Here is a 13,913-nt window from a genome sequence, read left to right as displayed (position 1 = left end):
TAATGTCCTGAACCTAAACACCTCTGATGCCTGATTGTGGAAGGCTTGTAGTTGAGCTCGGTATTAGGCCAGTCGGTTCCTTCCTCTGGGTCTGGCAAGGTCCTGCTTTGTAGTTTGGCCCCTGCATTTCACTTCATTCCATGCTGTAAAGAGAAGGGCTTTCTGTGAGCGGGCAGGGGAGCAGTTTAAGCTGAGCACTGTGACAGTGCTCCAGTCCTGCAGCCAGCTGTCACCTGCACGCACTTGTGCAACGCACGTGCCTTCCTCTTATTGCTACCAGAATTCTTGCTGCCCGTGTGTTTTCAGTCCTCAGTCACACAGCTTGTTCACTTGTGAAAGTAAATGCCTCTCCATTTCTTCTCCTGCAGTGCAGACACACCAGCTTTCAGTCTCGAGAGGTGGATCTAAATACCTCCCATCCAGTTGCCTGCGGGTCAAGTCCCTTGCTTTCTCATTCTTCCCCAGCTCTCTGCCCGCTAGAAATGCCAGCCAAAAAGCTCCCAGTGAAGGATGAGAAGTGAATAAGGCCAGAGCACGAAGCCTTCCCCTGGATCTCAAGGGAGCTGTTTCCCAAGCAGTGGCAGTTCTACTTTCTGTACTAGCTTCTCCCCGCTGACAGCTGCTCAGGGGTGTAGGTGGACTGAGTGTACCCAAGTATAATAGATCTGTGTGACGGAGATGGAGTGAGTCTGTTTCTGGCTTCCCACGTGGGTGGCTGCAGTGTACTGGTCAGCCAGTTCCTCACTAGGTTTGACTAGTGAGGAGGGGTTCTGTGGCCCTCACTAGCTCTTTTCTTTCCTTCCTATTTTTAATAAGAGGCAAGAGGAACGCAAATGCCTTTGGAAATCGTTTTGCCTCCTCGGCAAGCCACAGTCTGCTGGGGAAATAGACGTGAATTTGGCATCCTCGGTGTTTGTTCCCTGCCAGTTACAGGAGTCACATTAGTTTGCAGAAGCTTCTTCAGTGTGTTGGAAGTTTTCGAGTTTGTTCTTACGTTTTTGCTGTTCTCAAAGCCTGGCTGGGGGTGAAGATCTTATTTGTGCTTCGGTACACATTGCCTTTGATCAGCAAAGAAGCAAGGGAGGAAATAGCACTTTGAATAAAGAGCTGTCCCGTGCTTGATGGTGAGAGAGGACAGAGAAGAGAAGAGAATGGGGTGTTGGGGAGAACTGATCTGTTCGCATGTTTGGCTTTCCTGGTGTGCCAGCGACGCGCTTGGTGCCGCAAAAGGAGGGGGGCATCTTTGCAACGAGCCCAGTCTGAGATGAGTCATTAACAAATGACATGCACAGAGTACCTGGGGGAGGCAAACAGCTCTGCAGCAGCTGGTTAATGAATCTGGCTTGAAGGAAAGAGTTAGAAGCTATTCCAGGAATGAAGCAGAAGGCACAGTTGTTAACAGGGAAGGGTGCGGGGGGTGCTATGCTGGTTGAGAAGGACAACAGATAAAGATTGCGTTGGGTTACTGTGACTGCAGGGAGGGCAGCAGCTCAGAGCAAGAGTTGTGTGAATTGGGAGCTGAATTGCAGACAGTTTGAAGCGGGCAGTGCCTGGGGAGTTTAATTGTGCTATGGGAACAAGAGGGACATGTAATCAGAGATGGATTTGATGCAGACTCCCATGTGCGACATGTGCCTGCTGGAGGCAGCTACCGCAGCTGGACACCGACTGCTCGCTGATGTGGGAGAGCATCCCGCCCGGCTTTATATTATGGCAGCACCGGGCTGCTCCAGCTGCAGCTCGCTTCAAGATCGCAGAGGGACAGACTTCAAGCTATTGAACTTCTGTTTGCCTCTTCCACCCAGAGGGAGACAAAGTAGACGGAGCTGCCTCCCCTCTGCTCTTTGGGGCTTTATTGTCTGGCTTCGTGTTCTGCAGCTCCACTTGTACCAGCACTTGTTTAATATGGCATTGAGCACTGAGCTGGAAAATGGAAGCGAGGATCTCAGCTGATTGCAGCGCTGGTAGGCTGCCCTAGCCCTAAAGCTGTGCCTCATGCTAACAAATGTCCCTGGCATTCCTGCTGTGGCTCAGTTAATACCAGCTAACATCAGGCAATTCTGGAACATGCTAAAGCAGTGCCGATGTCAATCTTTTTACAGAAAAAAAGTTTTGACTTGAAATGTATTGTTCTTATACTTCCCTCCTCACCTCCTTAGGTAAGTTGAATGCCAGCTTAGTCTTCTGTTGAGAGCAGGAGGGGAAATAAGTAACGCTGACAGACCATTCTGTGTTCAGATTTGAGACCTATTCTGCAAACAATCTTGTGCAGACTTCATGGGTGCTTGTGGAGCTGTGTGCAGGTCTCTCTCCATGGGTCGGGTACAGCAGTAGGACCTGCAGAGCTGCTCTCCTGGCTGAGGCTGGGGAAGATGAAGCTTTTGATCCCATAGAAGAGAACGGTAGTAAGACATGGCCAGTTTCCCACCAGCCCTGCAAAGTGAATTTTGCTGAGCAGCTTTCTGTTCTTGGAAGAATGGAAAATGATACAGAACCCAATGGGCGGTTTTGGTTTTGCTTTTAGTGTTCTGCTTATCCTGTGATGGGAAAACGCTTTGGTCCGTGCGTGCTTTCCCATTGCAGGGGAGGCGGAAGGGAGAGTGCCGTCGGCTTTGATAGCTGTATTAGAATGTAACAAAACACACAGGTAACCAGACTTTTCCTAAACTTTCAGTTCTGTACAGGTTTCTACGAGTGCATCTAAGCTGTTTAGAGCCTTCCGATTTTTGAAAACCACATAAAACCCACGTCCTGCTGAGGTAAAACAGTCAAAACTTGTGCGTTGCTGGGTGTGTTGGTGCTGCTGCTGCTTACTTCAGTGTCTGAGCCTGTTGCAAACTTTGCAATGGAGAGAAACAGCGTTGCTCTTTGTTATTCTTAATAATGGGGAAATGGAGAAATTAAAGAACCTCCCCACAAGTATATAGACCCAGCTATCCAGATCTCTGACACTTACTCCCACACAAAGTTTTCTGGTGGTTTTTCCCTCCCACACTAAATCCTCTGTAGCACCCGACTTGATGCAAGGGAACCAAAACCTGAATCTGTGTAGCTTGTTTTTGTGTAATCTGAGGAAGAATAACCCAAGGGCATCAAGAAAGGTAAATTAAAGTTTAGAGTCGACTCGGTTCCTACTTGTAGCCTCAGCCTTGTATTTTTATTGTGGAATTTTAACCTGCCAGTCTGATTGAATTTTTTGACAGAATTTTTAGAAACGTGTCATTGTTTCGCTCTGCTCCGTGATGAAGGTTGGGGTCTCTCAGGGACTGTTGATACTTTGCTGATATTTCATCAAGTTTGGCCCTACCACAGAGCTACCAGAGGTAAGTGATCGGAGCAAGAGAGGTGGACTGTAAAGAGAGTGTGTGTTTTCCCCTCACCTGATTTGCTGCACCCTGTTTCTTAGTGACACTGAGGTGATACCCGCATCTCTGACAGCAAACCAGGCAAAGGATTAGGCAGAGCAGCATTATGCTTCATTTCTCCAAATACAGAGGCGCTCACGCTTCTTTTTCCCACAGTGTGTAGACGTCGTGAGATGCCCTGACGTGTTTGCTCCAGGATGCAAATTGCCTGAGTGTGATAGCTGTGACCATGGCTTTTCCTTGTTGAGATGTCCCTGCTGTAGTGAATGAACATTCACGCTGGAAATTCTAGGTAGTAATAAGATGCCATAAGGTCATTTCACAGTCCTGAAGTGTGTATTTCCCCACAGAGTGCAAAAGAACTTTTGCCAGTAGTCATCGCTTGGTATAATTTTAGTAGACAGCTCCAGGTCTCCTAGAGAGGGTTGTGCATCTCGTTATCATTAGGGCATTGTTCAAATGCTTGTGCACACACGTTACCTCTCTGTTTCCAGAAGAACAGATTGTGGTGGGTAAGGGAAGCCTCGCTCCATCAGATTGGCCTTTTTGTGAGTATTTTGAGCTAGTCTGGCCACAGGGCCATGGGTATAAAGTTTGTCCAGCCCTCCAGACTCTTCCTGAAGATGCTGTTTGTCTCACCAGCCCTGGTGCTTGAGTTGATGCCGCTTCATCAGCACGGCACTAAGGCTGCCCTGCGCTGATACAATAAGTAATATCTTGGTGTTTCATTGTCACCTTCGCAGCTGTTGGAGAGCAGCAGTTCCTACAGGATCACCTGCCCACCGTGATGCTATTTCTTTTACATCACGACTGTGAGATGACACCTCTCCTTGTTGGCAGATGAGCCAGGTGGGCAGGCATTACTCAGAGCTGTTCTGCACCTAGGGAGGCACAGGCTGTTGCCTGGTTTAGCATAATGGAAATTAAGGACAAGGACAGTGATATAAATAAGGGGCAGAGTGCAGAGCTGTGTCCAATTCCAGCTCTGCTACAGCTGCAGAAAGCAGCCTTGGGCGAATCAGCTCCTCTGCAGCTGAGTTTTGCAGGACAGCCTATCTCATGTGTGCTGACTTTGTGACAGAGGTTTGTGAAGTGCCTTGGTCTGGCTGGGCAGAGGTTCGTTGCTCACGGAATAGAAGATGCATGTGGGTAGGAAGGGGGAATCTTAAAGCTTTTAAGCTTTTCTAGACGTCATCTTCCTCCTGTGCACCATACCCTTCTTTTTCCCTGGTGCAGATAAGGTGGTGCACGGTGGGAATATCAGCCTGGAGTTACATGGCTAATACACCAGGTTAATTATGGAGGGGACAGGAAAAATAGCCTGTGCCATTTTCAACAGTATCAAAGGGATGCTACCTAATGATTTTCCTATTAGCTCTTTTCCCAGCCTGCCAGAGCCACTGCAGAAATGTCATTTACAAAGGCAGTTTGCAACTCATTACCCTGGATTTTCACTGTAGTTCTGCTCCGGAGAATGTGGGCTTCTGCTGTGCGCCCCAACCTAATGAATTGCCTGATTTGGTTAGTGCCGCCATCCCTTCTGACAAGGTTAGTTGCTGACTGACAGGAAGGGGCCTCGATTCAATTCCCTTCTTGCTCTTGACTTGTGCTTGTGTCAGGTGCAGGCTCCCTCTGGAAGCTGCCCTGTGATCCCTTCCCTTTGTTTTTTCTGCATTCTGAGGGAAGCAGCCCACGCTTAGAGAAATGCTAGAGCAAGAGGCAGGGGCATGTGTGCTGCTGCCCCCGGCAGTCCCTGCTCAATGCCTCAAGTCTCTTTCCAGCTGGAAAATTCCACTGCTCTCCTGCTCTGGGGCTCTGGGCTTTTCTTTTCCTTCATTGGTTTGGGATTTGCTGTCACCTGAGCTGGGCTTTGTAACTCTTCAGCAATAAATACTTTGGAAAAGCTGCTTTAATGGTACCAGGGAAAAACATGCAATGCGGGCTGGGGGAACAGAACTGATTTCCCACATGTTAGAGGGCAACTGTGTTCCTGTTGTGGGAGCTCCAAGGTCTGCTCCGGCCTGTTTGGGCTTTGCAAGGCACTTGTACAGCAGCACTGGAGAAAGCTCGTGTCCTTTTTCACTAGAGAGCAGTGTGCTTTTCCAGGCTGGGGGCTGGGGCTCATCTCACGCTAGGAATAGCTCCTGGAGAGGGGAAATTGAGGCTCTTCCCTTGTCGTTTCACGAGCGCTCCCACTTGGAAGCTGGATGTGGCTACTGCTCGTTGAGCTGGTAAAGCAGGAAGCGTGTGGGTCCCATGGGTGCTTGTTTGACCTGCTGTGGACAGAGGAGCTCAGGACTCAATGATCCTTGTTGGTCCCTTCCAACTCAGGACATTCTGTGATTCTGTGACTCCTGCCGCCCTCGCTGCCAGGTGTGTACACACACCTCTGCTAAATGCCATTCTCTGAGTCCACTGCTGAGACATGGGGTGCCACCCCCGGGGCTGCAGCTTGCACCCAGGACGGCCCTTGCTGTTCAGTTGTACTGTCTCCAGGCTGGGATGTGGCAAGGGAGTTTTCCAGTGCTGGCCCGCAGGGGAGGCGGTGACATGAGATCAGTTTGTTTCTGCTGCATGCGAGGCCTCTTCCCCTCTTAATTACATTCATGTGGCCCCCCTCTTTCCTGCCTGCCTTGTTTCCCACTGATCCTCTGTCAGGGAGACCCACCTGTGGCCTTATCAGGCACTCACTGTGCTCGGATGAGCTGTTTCCATTCCCCATCCTGGCCTGTCCGATGAACCGAGGAAGGGGCTTGTCAGCACTCTGATAACTGAGCTCTGCCCGTCAGACCCTCCTGTGACCCCGCTGGTGGGTGCTGAGGTTGAGTGGATCTGAAAGCGTTCCCAAGTGCCCTTTCACCTCTTCTCTCTTGCACATCAGCTCACACCCTCACCTGGGCACGACGTTGCTGTCCTGTGTTTGGGAAACCAGCACGCCGAGGGACAGGGTGACTTATCCCCGGTCAGAGCAGAAGCAGCAAAGCGAGGAACCAAGCTGTTATCCCTTCCCTCTGTGCAGGGAGCTTTCACTCTGATCGCTCTCCTTCTGCCAAATTAGTGTCCTTTTGCAGTGCAGCTTTGTCCTTTTCCTCGGGTTTGCTCTTTTCCAGGAAGCCCAGCGGATGGAAGGGACTTGTGATGCAGGGCAGTGCTTTTCCCCTCGGACTGCGGTGCAGAGGAGAGCTGGAAGTCCAGACCGTACGCAACCTCAGGCTGTGACCTCCGAGATCTCTCCCAGCCTGAGCTCAGGTTGTGCCTCACATAAGTTGTCCAATTTTAGGGACTGAATTCCTGAGATCAAATTCTCTCTGCTCTGTTGAGGAGCGGCCTTCTGTCACCAGGCAGATGGTTTCATTTGATTTATTTGGCTTTGCAGCAAAAAGCCAAAGCTGGAAGGGGAATTGCCCCTGCCTTGGTCCCAGCCTGGCGCTCTGTTGTGGTCACTAATCTGGCTTCTTGCTCAAGGACAGGGACGCTGAGGGGGACCTGCAGTACCAACTTCTTGCACCGCTGTTCAGAACTGGTGTGCAAGGTCTGGACAGTAAGTGCTTCCTTACTGTCCCCTAGGTTTGCTGGGTGACAGTGGACAGTCCCCTCTGATGGGCATCTCTTGGGGAGCTCCTGGTACAGCCCCTCCTTTCCTCTATAGCTGTGTGGAGCTGGCAGGGTGACCTTCGCCGGTGTTTGTCTTAGACCCCTGACAGCGGGTTGTTGTTGCCCACAGACATCTCTGGAGGGCTCTAGCTGCCCCTTGGGCAGAGCATGGAGCTGCTGGATGCCCTTGTCTCGCCTCTCTCCCTCCCAGGGTGTTGATTTTGTTCCCCATAGGTGACTTCTTACGTGGTCCATCAGCTGCTGCTCCCGATGCAGCTGGACTCTGCGGGCACCGTGAGGTGGGTTCCTGTCTCTGAGGCTTCGCTCACACAAGGCTGGAAACGTCACACGTGCCCTCCTAACCTGATGACTGAGCTGTGGAGTGTCTGGATGAATCCTCTTGTTCTCTAAACCAAATGTTCACTAAGAGTTGGGGAGAATCTGGCTGGAGGTTTCTATGGTTTCCTGGTGGTTGCTAAGGAGAAGGATCTCTTTGCCTCTAGGTCTCGGTGATTTTCTTTTTGCCCTGTCCTAGGCACTGGAGCCCAGCAGAACATAGCGCTCCTTGTTTCCCAGCTCACTACAATGGTCAGGGCGTAATTTGTGACTCCTGTCACGGCTGGGCTGGGCGCCTGCCGCTCTTTTTTTCTAAGGCCTCTTTGAAGAATAAGACCAAAGAGCCTCCATGCAGGAGTTTGTGTGTTTGCTGCTCTCCCTGCCCCCTCGCTTGCTGTTTCTTTTAGAGCTCCAAGTCATTTTAACGATTTATTTCATGCACTTTACATAGCAAGAAGCTGCAGCAACAGCTGTGTCCGTGCATCCTTACAGGCAGCCCTCAGTATATTTTAGTCTGTCTATGTATTGTCCCAGGCACAGTTAAACAAATCTCTGCCGGAGGAAGGGACTTTACAGCTTAGCGGTGAAGGTTTGGCAAATGGGAATATCAACAAGATACTTAGTGAGCTGCTGGATCCTGAGAATAACAGCGCCTTTGGCATAAAGATCCGTTGCCGCTAGCGCCGCCGGGGGCCGGATCCAGCGCGGTCTCTTTGTTGCTGTCGGCAGGGACTGCATCTCCATACAGCGCCCGGTGACACAGCCGGAGCCACGGGCTGGAATTCGGACCCAAACCCGCAGACTGGAAGCGGTTAAAACGCGTCTAGGCCAAACGCTGCTCTTGTCGCCGTGCTATCGATCCAGGTCTAGGCTGGAACAGGACGGGCTTATTTCCACAGGTGCCGCTCAGGGTCTGGGCACAGTTGCTCTCGCGGTTGCTCAGCTGGGTCCCGCAGAGGTTTGCGGCTGCACGCAGCGCCGGGCGCGACTCGGTCCGTCAGAGCATCACAGGATCGGGCGCAAGTTTACTTTTGCATACGGGATCAAAGCTTAAAATATCAGCTGCCCTTTCTCTCGCTCCTGACTTTTCTAAAACATCTGAACAATTTCTTCTTTAGCTCTGTTAAAATCAATCAATCTGACACTTAAATTGTATGTGAATTTGATAAATAAAGACAGGTTACAAAATGCCACATGGAATGATTTTTTTTTCTTTTTAAGTTTTTCAACTACTTAGGACAAAAAATGTTACAATGCTTGACTTTTCATTTAGTTACATAAATAATTTTTTATAAATATCTCTTTATAAACAATATATAAATAGCTTTACAACATAAATACATTTATGCATGACATGAATTTACAAACAGCAACGTTATACAGCTGGCTTCATCAGTCTCTTGGAAAAGCACTGTCCCTTGTCTTGTTGAGTGTTTGTATATATATATAATATATATAAGATAGAGAGCGCTTTTTAAAAAAATAACAAAACCAAAACAGCTGGTGCCATGACTCCTCGTACCAAAAAGAAAAAACACAGCCACATCTTTTGTCCATTCTGGGGAGGGTCTCTGCTCTTCTCGGCGTTGCCTGGGGGACAGCCCTGCTTGGCCACGGCAGGAGAAAATGGACTACGCCTTCAAAGCCCTGCGAGGAACAAGAACAAAGTGCCTGTTAGTGTTTGCCGTACCCGTCCCAAGGTGAAACCCCCACGAGAAGAATGCTGCTGTGGGGCTGGGGGATGCTGAGGTCAACAGAACCCCCTCCGAGCTTTTTGCTCGTGCTAAAGCAAGGAAGCAGCTCGCCCTTCGCTGTTTGGTATTTAGGGCAGAGGCTGGGGAAAGTGTGCTGCTCCCCCTGGGTCTAGCAGAAATCTTTCTTTTTCCTGATGATGATTTACTGAGAGAGGATGGGTGCGAGCTGGCTCTGCAGCATCTCTGCGCTTCTCAGAGCCCCGAGCTGGGCGATTCCTTGGGAGCACTGAGGAGCTGCTGGAGGAGGGAGCGGCGGAGCAGCACCCATCCCTCCGGGCAGGGCCATGGACCAGCGGGGATGTCCTGCGGGACCCGCCAGGCTTGGATCTGGTCCCCTCCATGCCTGACTATCTGAATGCAGGGCCAGGGCATGTTCCTTTGAGCGCGGCCATGGGCGGAAGAGCGGCCTGGGCTGCTGTGGGCAGGTTCTTCCTCAGGGGTGAGCAGCTGCTGGCAGGGACCAGGCCAGAGCGCTGCCTCACCCCCAGCACCCCTGGGGGAGCTGGCAGGGGAGGAGCTGCCCTGCTTCTCTCAAACCGGTCCCTGCAAGGAGGTGATGCTTCTCTTGCTCATCAGTCCCTAAGCACAATGGCTATGGAGCACTGTGGGAAGAGCCTCTCCCAGCATCCCGTAACTTGCATGGAGGCATAAACCCAAGTTAGGAAAGCATCACCCTTGGCTGTCACCACAACTAAGAGACACCTGGGGAACTGGTGCATTGTTTTCTCTTAAATTAAAAGAATTAGAGCACAGCTGAGACAGGTGTTTCACTAATCCTCCCATGCACGTGGTGGGTATCCTGCCCTCCTAGGACATGTCCATAGGTGTAGGTCAAGTGTAGGGAGCTCAGAGCAACTGGGAACGCATACTACACCAGAGCTCCTTCTGCATCCTCCCTGGAGCTGCGGGTCTGGCTCATGAGGAAAGAGGAATCCAGCCTGAGATGAGCAAGAGCCGGGATCTCTGACCCTTCTGCAGGGGCAGGCAAGGCAGCCGGGGGTGGTAGGAAGGACGGGAGTGCCATTAAAGCCAACTCTGGGGTCCCGCTCTCTTCCCACCAGCAGCACCGGGGGCTGCGGGCGGCTCAGCTGGTTAACTGCCCCCCCGCCCGCGGGCACCGCGCATGCGACCCCGAGCGCCCCGCGGAGCCGCCCCCGCCCCGCCGGCCGCGCACTCACCGCCAGGGGTCCCTCAGCAGCCGAGGCCGCTCATGGCGCCGATCCGGTCCAGCTTGAGCCCGAAGCAGCCCTTGCCCAGGCCCTTCTTATGGAGGCCCTTGTGGCGGCGGCCCGGCGGGTCCTGCAGCAGCCGCGCCCAGCCCGCCCGCGGCCGCCCCTCGGCCCGCGTCTCCCTCGCCTCCCGCGGGCCCGACCCGCCGCCGCCGCCGCTGCTGCTGCTGCTGCTGCTGCTGCGCTCCTTGTCCCGCTCCTTGTCCCGCTCCGCCGCCGCCTCGGGCGGAGCCGCTGCCGAGCCGCGGGAGGCCTGTGGGGAGGGAGGGGGTCAGAGCACCGCCGCCCCCCGGTGTCCGCCCCCCGGTGTCCGTCCCCCGCCACCCCACTCGCGGCTGTGCGCTCAGGACGGCCCCCTCCCCGCTCGCCAGGGTTGGGGACCCTCTACCGGCACTGTCCCGGTCACTGCACCCCCCAAAAAAAAGTGCCGGTGGTGCTGCGCCCCGCAGCTGTCCTGCTGTCACTGCACCGCCCTCCCCCGGTAATCTGAAGGGACCTGAAAGCTGGCAGGGGACGCGGTGACCCCAATAGGGGCGTCCCCTGCCACCTTTCAGGTCCCTGCGGTCACTGTGTTCTCTGACGGCTTTCAGGCCCCTTCAGATTATGGGGCGGCTGTTCCTGCCCCCAGCCCAGCGCCGGGGGATCACACAACTCTGAACAGCCCCCCCGTTGCACCCCTGCCTTGCAGAGTGTCCCCAGAAGCAGTGGTGAGATCAGGGCTCCCCAGCCTTGTTCCCACCGGTAGTTAATGCTCTCCAGGTCCCCTCACTTCTCTCGTTCTAACTCACAATTATGGGGGGCACAACCCATTCCTCACCGCACCCCCATTTCTCAGCCCCCCCTGTCTCTCTTCCTGCTCGGGGCTGTTGCCCAACAAGCCCTGGGGTTGCTCATCTCCATTCACCTCCCTGACCCCCCTCGCATCACCCCTTTCTCTGCAGCCTGCACCTCAGCTCCTCACAGGGACACCCCCAGTCCTGCCCCATCACTGTCCTGGGGTGCCCCTCAGCCCGTGTCCCCGTCTCTGTGCCAAGCCCTCGGAGCAGTGCCACCCAGTGTCGGTGGCCTCTGGTGCATCCCTCCTCTTCAGCATCCCGGGACACCCGGCTCCTTGGGGCACCCCCATTTGGGGTGCCCTTTCCCCGGGGGACACACCAAGTGCCCCTGCCTGGCCTGTTTGGGGACAACTCTGGCCTCGCACCCTGCCTGCCATGCACCTGCTGCCCACCCCGCTCTGGGTCTGCTCCCCTTCCCCAGTGCCCAGCACAGGGGGGGTCCCTGGAGTGACACTGGGGAGCAGACTGCCACCCTCCCCAGCCCTGCTCCTACAGCGTACGGGACACAACAGCGTCCCCTTTCAGCCCTGGTTTGGGCTGACATCCTCAGGACACACACGCCTGGGACAAGCTGGAGAAGCACGGGTTCCTTTGGCACCTAAAAAGCCCGCGGGGAAGGAGGACCCTGCTTCGCACTAACTCTGCCACCCCAAAGTCACCCCCACGTCTCCCCCCTTGTGCCCTTAGGACCCTCAGTGGGACGGGGAGCGGAGGGAGAGCCGGGGCAGCTCCAGCCGTACCTTCTGCGGGAGCTGAGACGCCGGCTTCGCCTCCAGCCTGACGGAGAGCAGAGCGAGTAAAAGTCCTCCAGCCAGCAAGGGTGAGATCTGCATCCTGCGAGGCCGAGCGAGCGGGGGCCGGGGGGGCAGCGGGGAGCCAGGGGGAGCCCCGCGGAGAGGCCGGGACCACCGGGAGTCAAAGTTCAGAGCGGAGCCCCGAGGTCCCTCCTGCTGCCTGCAAAGTGCCGAGCTAGTGAACTTGGGCTTTCTGCTTCATTCATTTTATAACCCAACCTGCTCGGTGATGTCATCTAAACAACCAGGTCCAACCCGGCCTCCCACTCCACAATAGCAGGAATTTAAAGTGTGGGGGGGTGTCCCCTCTCCCCTGGCAGGAATAAATGACACATCAGCCCAAGGCAACTGGCTCAGGGAGCTGGAGAGCAGAAAGGGAAAGCGGGGGGCATTTGGTTTCATGCCCAGCCCCCCCAAACACTCCCGGACCCCCCCTGCAAGTTGTCTGTCCTCCCCTTGCCCAGCTGCCCCATGGCCCCTCTGCTCCCCCCCACTTCCCCAGTGACCCCCCCGTGCAAGGACACGGCCAGCCTGGGGTGGCCGTTGTGGGGTGTGGGGGTCCTGCTGGGGGGTTGAGCCCAAAAGATGGGAATGAGCACAAAAAGCACTATTTTTTTTGTCTTCACATCCAGGATTAAATCAGAACCTGCTCATCTCCCAACTTCTCTCCCAGGCAAGAGAGGGGACACTGCCCTCCCTGGCAGGGATGATGGGGACACAGGGGGCTGTATGGGACAGTGGTGCTGCTTAAGGGCACCCAGGCGGGTCACCTGGCTTGGAGGGGGTGACCTGGTCCCTACGCTTTCCTGGTGGGACTGGATGGCATCCCTGACCCTGGAGATGGGACTTTTCACACACCCTGGGGATGTCTTCTGCAAGGCACAGACAGTGTCACAGGGCAGGGACAGGACCCCAAGTGCTGACCCACCACAGGGCGGTGCAGCCTGCCCTCCTCCCACCTGCTCCCGGAGCTGGAGGATGCAGGAGAGGGATGTGATCCTGGGATTAACCCCAGTGGTTTGCAGGGGCTCTGAGGACACAGTGGGGACCCCCCTGCTCTCACCCTTCCCCTTCTGCAGCCTGGAGGGCAGGATTTGTGCTGCTGCTGCTGGTGTGCCTGGCACCGGGCAGCTCTGGGGCTCTGGTTACTTTTTGCCAATGGAACTGGGCACCATCCTAGCACCCTGCCTTGGGGGGATGCTCTAACTGGGATCAAGCCTGTGGAAATACCCATCCCCCTTTGCAGAAGCATGCAGGGCAGGATTGCACCAGGTTGAATTTGCTCCCCAAATCCTTTCCGTGGGACCAGGGAAATGCTCTCCCTCCTCTCCCTGGGGTCAGCCCCAGGCTGGTCCCTTCCTCCTGCTCCTTTTCTTGGACTTTCTGGGCTCTGCTGCTCCCCAAATCCTTGGGAAGCTGTCCCTGGGGGGCTATGGCTCTTTGGGGGTCTGTGTTTTCCCGGCTCTGGAGCAGGGAGACGTTTCCTTCTCCACAGCTCCGGCTACTGGGCACGGGACACTTCAAAGGAGATTGGCTTTTCAGCTCCATGTGAACGGGAGCTGGAAGGAGAAGGTCTCGGTGGTTTTTCCATCGTGCCTGCCAGGTGGAGACAACTTGGAGTTTTTGGAGTGTAAAGTTGTGCTTGGGCATTTGTCTGCGTGCAGGCAGAGCGAGGCGATGGAGCCGGGATTAGAGCCCACCCCGGGTTCCAGGGAGCTGTGGGTGCAGGCGAGGAGCAGAGAGAGGCCCCTTCTCTTGAGGTTCAGCTCTCATTCCCCCCAAAACATGCCAAGATGGGGTGCGAGGAGAGGGTCTCTGCAGCACTACCCCCTTCAGCTGGGCTGGCGCAGGGGACAGGGGAGCAGTGGGGAGCTGAGCCCTGGGTCTCCGCAACATGGGGCTGTTGGGGTGCCTGGGGACACCAGCGGTGTGGCAGCCGACACGGGGTCCAGCCATCACCGTCCCAGTTGCTGATGCTGCAGGCAGCCCTGCCTGGTGGCTTCTC

The 13,913-nt window shown here is 54.7% G+C and overlaps 1 protein-coding gene across 1 annotated transcript; it reads right to left on the bottom strand.

Moving 5' to 3' along the window:
* Positions 1-7,711: 7,711 nt before the first annotated feature.
* NPPC (natriuretic peptide C) lies at positions 7,712-12,104 on the bottom strand. The gene is made up of 3 exons (XM_065072916.1): positions 11,855-12,104; positions 10,228-10,531; positions 7,712-8,942 (listed from the first exon to the last, which is right to left on the bottom strand). The coding sequence occupies exons 1-2, from the start codon at positions 11,945-11,947 to the stop codon at positions 10,241-10,243; spliced, it is 384 nt and encodes a 127-aa protein (XP_064928988.1). The 5' UTR covers positions 11,948-12,104; the 3' UTR covers positions 7,712-8,942; positions 10,228-10,240.
* Positions 12,105-13,913: the final 1,809 nt, after the last annotated feature.

The sequence above is a fragment of the Columba livia genome, chromosome 9 (assembly GCF_036013475.1).
Source record: "Columba livia isolate bColLiv1 breed racing homer chromosome 9, bColLiv1.pat.W.v2, whole genome shotgun sequence".
Classification (NCBI taxonomy): Eukaryota; Metazoa; Chordata; class Aves; order Columbiformes; family Columbidae; genus Columba; species Columba livia.
This window is presented reverse-complemented; position numbering and strand designations above follow the sequence as displayed.